The sequence below is a fragment of the Temnothorax curvispinosus genome, unplaced genomic scaffold (assembly GCF_003070985.1).
Source record: "Temnothorax curvispinosus isolate PA1 unplaced genomic scaffold, ASM307098v1 QBEX01002261.1, whole genome shotgun sequence".
Classification (NCBI taxonomy): Eukaryota; Metazoa; Arthropoda; class Insecta; order Hymenoptera; family Formicidae; genus Temnothorax; species Temnothorax curvispinosus.
This window is the reverse complement of record NW_020212041.1, coordinates 27,460-34,000: the sequence shown is the minus strand read 5'-3', so window position 1 is coordinate 34,000 and position 6,541 is coordinate 27,460. Positions and strand designations below refer to the sequence as shown.

The 6,541-nt window shown below is 30.6% G+C and overlaps 1 protein-coding gene across 1 annotated transcript; it reads right to left on the bottom strand.

Annotated features, from left to right (window-relative positions):
- Nucleotides 1–144: 144 nt before the first annotated feature.
- LOC112468934 lies at nucleotides 145–4,957 on the bottom strand. Its single transcript, XM_025038358.1, has 6 exons — nucleotides 4,929–4,957; nucleotides 4,762–4,836; nucleotides 1,105–1,188; nucleotides 782–998; nucleotides 517–576; nucleotides 145–334 (listed from the first exon to the last, which is right to left on the bottom strand). The coding sequence occupies exons 2-6, from the start codon at nucleotides 4,829–4,831 to the stop codon at nucleotides 145–147; spliced, it is 621 nt and encodes a 206-aa protein (XP_024894126.1). The 5' UTR covers nucleotides 4,832–4,836; nucleotides 4,929–4,957.
- Between the last annotated feature and the right edge of the window lie 1,584 nt (nucleotides 4,958–6,541).

Below are 6,541 nucleotides of genomic sequence, written 5' to 3'. Positions count from 1 at the left end.
GACGTTATATCTTCGGATGACCATTTTATTCGAATGTCGTTAGGTGATTTGTCCAGGCGTGAACACTTTGCTCAAGACATTGACCGCTATTTTTTCGGCTTTCTTCTGCTTATGTAGTGTCATTTGTGCAATGGCACAGGATTTTTACTCTACACTTAATTGTAACTGTTCGATTTCTGTTGTTAGTTTCTCATTTTTCTTTCTTATCTGTTGATTTTCTTGTTCAAGTTTATTCTTATCTGCTAATAAATTCTTCTTTTCTTCTTCTGTTTTCTTCAAAAGATCCAATAACGATTCCATAGAAATACTTTGGTGATCATCAACTTCTTCATTTCTGCAAAAAATATAATTGCATTTTTACACTACTATACAATGTAAATAAAGAGGTAGATATATTGTCTAAAAATTAGTTTAGAAATAGACAAAAACTAATTGTAATGTCAATGTAATGCGCATAGTAAAAAAAGATGATGGAGGGCTTATAAATAGTAATTTAGATTAAATTAAGATACATACATTTGTTCCTCATGCACACATAGCTCAAGTTCAGCATTTATAAGTATGTCTGTCTTTACTCTGAAAAATATAAAGAAGTAGTTTCTTATTTATTTACAAATTTACATTACACAGTATAATAATAATGTATTTTTGCAAGTAAAATGTATTATAAATTTTTTTTGTTTCTCTAATGGCACATATACATTTTTGTGTACACTAGTACAAGTCTTTTTTTTAAATAAATTAAGACAACTATCCATTTAAAAATAAAGAAAATACTTACGGCACTTTTACTTTTTTCTTTTCATTTGTAACACGCTTTTTTACAGTTCCATCTTCAGACGTTATTTCTTTCCGTTTTTTTTGCAATAACAGTAATTTTGTAGGAATAAAACCCTTTTTCAGTCTTCGCATTAGTTTGGCAGGCACATTGTTTGATCGTGGCTTTGTCCATTCCATTTGAAAGCAATCTTCTTCGAAATGGAGATTGCATACGTGTGCTACAAATTATATTTTGACATATTTATTAATCTGGTCAAATAATATTATACATAATAATATTGTGTTATAAATACTAATATAAATTATTACATTACATCAACTTACCAGTGTCAATTTTTATGTTTGTTTCATTTCTTTGACAAGCATCAAGCCATTGCTGACGAATGTCAGTCTCCTTGGGGAATCTAACCCAGTCAGAAATGATTAGTTGATTCGACGTTGAATCAATGTCGAAAACCGAATGTCGAATCAACGTCGTAATTCTGGTCGATTCGACGTCGAAAGCGTATAAAATATCACCGACTATTCAACTTATCGTTTCAACGTCGTTTCAACGTCGAAGGTTGAAATTCGATTGAAATATAGTATATTATATATTTTATATTTTTTTATATATGCAGTGTTTGTCTGGATAGGTCCTAAATATAAAATTTATATATATTATTTATACATATGTGATTGATCGCGCAATCCCGAGTCGAAATTTTACTCCTTCTTTCGACCTCTTATTTTTCACATCTCAGGATTCTAAAGGATTTTGATAGGTTCTAATTGTATTGTACTTAGCTCCTACTTTGTGCCTGAAAACGGCAGAAAACGGACTGTTTCCCATTTTGAGGTTTAAAAGAGGAGTTATCGGTAAAACCCTCCTAAACCTCCTAAAACCCTCTAGACCTACACTGATAGAAAAATGTACTAAATTTTAATTAATGTTTTCTCCAGTAGTCCTTATAAAGTATTTTTTTAATTCAGTTAATATTTTTCGAATGAAAAAAATATTCATCCAATTGAAACAAATTTTCTAAACCTAATAAAATATTTACTGAATTCAAAAGAATACTTTATTAGGACTATTGGAGAAAACATTTATTGTAATACATTTTATTATCAATGTATTAATTTTTACTACTTTTTAAATCGTAATGAAACATGTTCCATATCACGTACATCATCGATAATTCATATAGTATAGGTTTTGGTAAATTTAGCAACGAGATACGGTTGTGACTTTGACTTATGTTGTCGTATCTCGTTGCTCTGTTAAATGCAATATTTATCTAGATTTATTATTTAGAATCTAAGATTTTTCATATTAAAAAAATATTACCGCAAAATATTTTATAACATTGTTAATTTTAATTTTAAATAATCACAATTTTAATTAATCAGATACATATAGACATACATGTACCACAATTAATAATGTTATAAAATTTATATAATAAATTTTTTTTTTATTAACCATATGAAACACAACTTAAATAAAAACTCCACTGCAAGTCACCGATAATATACATGACATAGAGCATGTTAATATGATAATGTGGTAAATAGCATATAGGGGGGAGAGTCACAAAAAATCTAAGAGATCGCACACGTTTGTTTCTAAGGTACAAAGAAACATATATTTATTTGTTTACACTTTTTTATCTACTTGTTCATGTACTCTTGCATACTATCTAAATTAAACTCATATTATATCATAACGAAAAAAAAATTTTTTTTAACCATTTAAAACAATTAATATATGTATTGTATCTTAATAAAAATTAAAATTAAAATTTAGTTTCAACAAAATTAAAATTAAAATTGAAAAATGTCTTGATACTGATTGTGAGTATCTTAAAATGAAATATCTTAATACTAATAAAACTTAAAATTAATACCTTAATACCAAATAACTAATCGCATATCACAAATGCCATTTAACAAATAATATTAATAATACGGAATTAAGGAGTCTGGATTACCGATTGAAATCAAAGTAAGAAAAGAAAAGAGAAGAAAAGAGAGGGGGGCCTCTGCATTTGTCTACGAGATAAATTCTAGGGCCAAAATATAAACCAGAGTAACAAGAATAAGAGCAATTCCAAGATCTCAAGACGAGATTAACCTTGCAGAGCTCCTTGTACTACTACGAACAATGTCGATCTTCCAATATGGCGTCCCAAATGAGAATATCGGAAGGGCCCTGCTCGCTGGATCGGACTCCTCGCCTCAATTCTCCCTCTCGGGCGCGAGCTGCCGCAGCTCTCCTTTTCCTGGCGGTGAGCTCTCCTTGGGAAGTCGAATCTCGCTCGGTTGGTCTCCAGAATATGTGCCGCTTAGCTCAATCAGTTACGAAAGAAGGAAAACGTACTCGTCTCGTCCGAAGAAACGCAGCAAGAGCGGCCATGACACTGAACTGACTGAACGAGAGCGAGCCGAGCGAGGAAGGAGTGGGGGCGCTTTGAAAGTGGCGACTCACGCGTCGCGCCATCTACATCTGAATGAAACGATCGGGCGTTTGCAAAACGCGAAGGAATTTGAGCGCAATATCTGAAGTAAATATTAAATTAATATTAAATAAATGTTAAATAAATGTTTCTTTAAATCATTATTGCAAATAAATAATTAATGTAAAATAAATATTACATTACTGTCGAATAAATGTTAAATAAATGTTTTTTCAATTCATTATGGCAAATAAATAGTTAATGTAAAATAAATATTAAAATAATGTCGAATAAATGTTAAATAAATGTTTTTTTAACTTATTGCAAATAACTTACTAATGTAAAACAAATATTAAATAAACGTTAAATAAACGTTTAATAAATATTTTTTCTAAATTATTACTTCAAATAAATAATCAATGTGAAATAAATATTTAATAAACATTAAATAAATATTATTTTTACAATGAATTGTACAAATGTATAATTAATAAAAAATGAATATTAAAAACACATTTAAAAAACATTGTCTGCTGATTGGGCAAGAGCTTGAAAAAATCAATACCAGTCCATATTCAATTATCGTAAATTTAGTAATATGTAAATATATGAAGATAAGTAATTATAAGAAGTAATAACAAAAAGAAAGATGTTTTGTAATAGTTTTGTATATATTTAAAATTTCCTACCTTTAGTTGCACATATACGCATGCGTACTCATACATACACACATTCTTTTAATTTTATTTTGAATTATTTTAATAAATAAAGAAAAAAGAGAGAAAGAAGGAAAAAATAATATAGAAAAATACAATTTTATATAAATAATTATTTATACGTCATATATAAAATAATTTTTTTCAGTTATCAATAATATAATTATTATTATTAACCTAATAAAATTTCTTTTAATTTTGTTTTTACTATTTTTGATTAAATTAATAAATAGAGAGAACCGTTATTATAAACGTTATTATAAACGTTTAATAATCATATATAATATTTAATCAAAAATATAATAAACCTATAATAATAAAAATAAACTAAATGCAATAAATAAATTAAGAAAACGTTAGGAACATTAAAGTAGGAGCATGATTTCTTTTCAAACAGAATTGTCAGATTCTAAATAGGAGCCAGAGGTTGAAGAGGTTCAAAATAGGGTGATGTGACTGCTTATAGTATCAAAGTAGGTGTTAGGTCGAATATTTTGGTCGAAAGTAGGTGTTATATTGAACATTGAGGTCGAAAATAGGAGAAAAATTTCGACTCGGTACGCCATTTCTTAAACGTCCATAAAATTATTTTGTACAATTTACTTAAACAATGTCGTAATATTTTTTAGGATTAAAATCTAAATTGATCGAATTTTATAAGTGCGCACTCAAAACAGCGCTATTAATCGCTTTGACGTTGAATCAACCTTGAATCGACACTGGACATGATCGATATTGCAGGAATATCGACTTTCTTATCGACTCAACCAGCTGTCAACCATATCGACGTTGAATTAACCTTGAATCAAGGTTACATTTCTGACTGGGAAAGAATTTCAAACCCCTTGTGCTCGTATGGTCTGTGCGGCTTGCACAATTTTTTATGCAGCACGTTGGCATGATTTCTGCAAGCAGAAGAAAATATATAATATGTAAATGAAAAGATTTGTGGAGAAAATTATTGTTATATTAAGTTCTTTTCATGCAAGATACTTACAATGTCTTTTTGTTGTCCTTTTACAATGTCTTTTCTTCTACTATGTCCTTTTTTACTGTCCTTTTAGAATATCGTTTTACTATCTTTTTAATGTTTTTTTTACTGTTCTATCGGTCCCTGTTTCACCCACTTTACACAACACAACACAACACAGCACAACACAACACAACACTACACAACACTACATTACACAACACTACATTAACTAACACTACACGACACTACACACAACACTGCACACAATACTACACAATAGAACCCCAGGTAGAACAGCAAATCACAATAAAGTCAAAATGATATCAAAATGACGATTTTTGGTCATTTTATCATTTTGATGTCATTTTGACTTCATTGTGACTTTCTGTTTTACCTGGGACACTACATTACACTTCACAATACTTCACTTCACTTCACTTCACTTTACTTCTCTTCACTTTACTATTTTAATAACTGTTTAGTGTTTATAACTTTTCCCGCTTTATTGCCCGAGAATGACAGCTAACAACAACAGCTGTTAGCAGCCATATTGCTTTTTAGCATTTGCGACCAACTCCTGATTGGTCCATAACTTTGGACGAGTGCGCATCCACGGGAATGTTACACCTATCTTATTACATCATGGTTTGGATACTGACTGCGGACGTGCTGGTACTCGGTAGACTGCTGGTCGACTCGGTAGACGACGGCGTCGAAGATGAAAAAGGTCTCGAACTTTGTGTAGAAAACTAAAACACTACAGAATATAATAATAAAGACAAAGATAAAGACAAATAATAACGGAAATAAACAATTATATTTAACTATACATTTATAATACAAATTACCGTCTTCCGATATACGTGAGGGCCCCGCTTTGATTCGAAAACGCTCAGTCTATGCGAGTGCGGTCAATTTCTTTACGGCCTTGGTACCGACTCTCGATTTCTTCTTTATATTTGATAAGCGATCTGATGATGGTGTATCCATTACGGACGATTTTTTAGGGATCGGAACGTCAATTAGAGTTTGCGACTGCTGCGGTGAACCAACTAAAATTTCAAACTCAAAAGTTTGATTTTGTGTGTTTGGGGTAGTAGGATCAGCTTCTGTAATATACATAATATTATTAATACATTCTCTTAAGGCCGAAACAGACTTTTACATAACGCATAATTCATAAACACAACAAAATGGATTGGCCTATTTTCTTATGCACATGTATATGGACCAATCAATTTTCTTATGCTTATGCATTACGCGTTATGCAAAAGTCTGTACTTCGACATTTAGTAATTTTTTATATAAATCTTGAGAATACAAACCATTGATATCCAGAAGAGCCTCAAGCTCCTCTAGAAGTACCATGCCCTCAAATAGCTGGTTTTTCTCGAAATCCAGTAATGCTAAGTCGATAGACTCACTGGAAGAGAAATATGAGTAAATATTACGTCGTGCAGAAAATATTATGATTCTCAGAAAATCAACATTAACATTGCGCTTACGAAGTCACGTCGTCCTTTGACCGTGAAATGACATTGATGTCTTCATCCGCATTATATATCGCGCCCGATGTGATCAGGCCTCGAATATAATTCAATGTGTGCTGATCGTCATCTGTAAAATTATATCCGTAT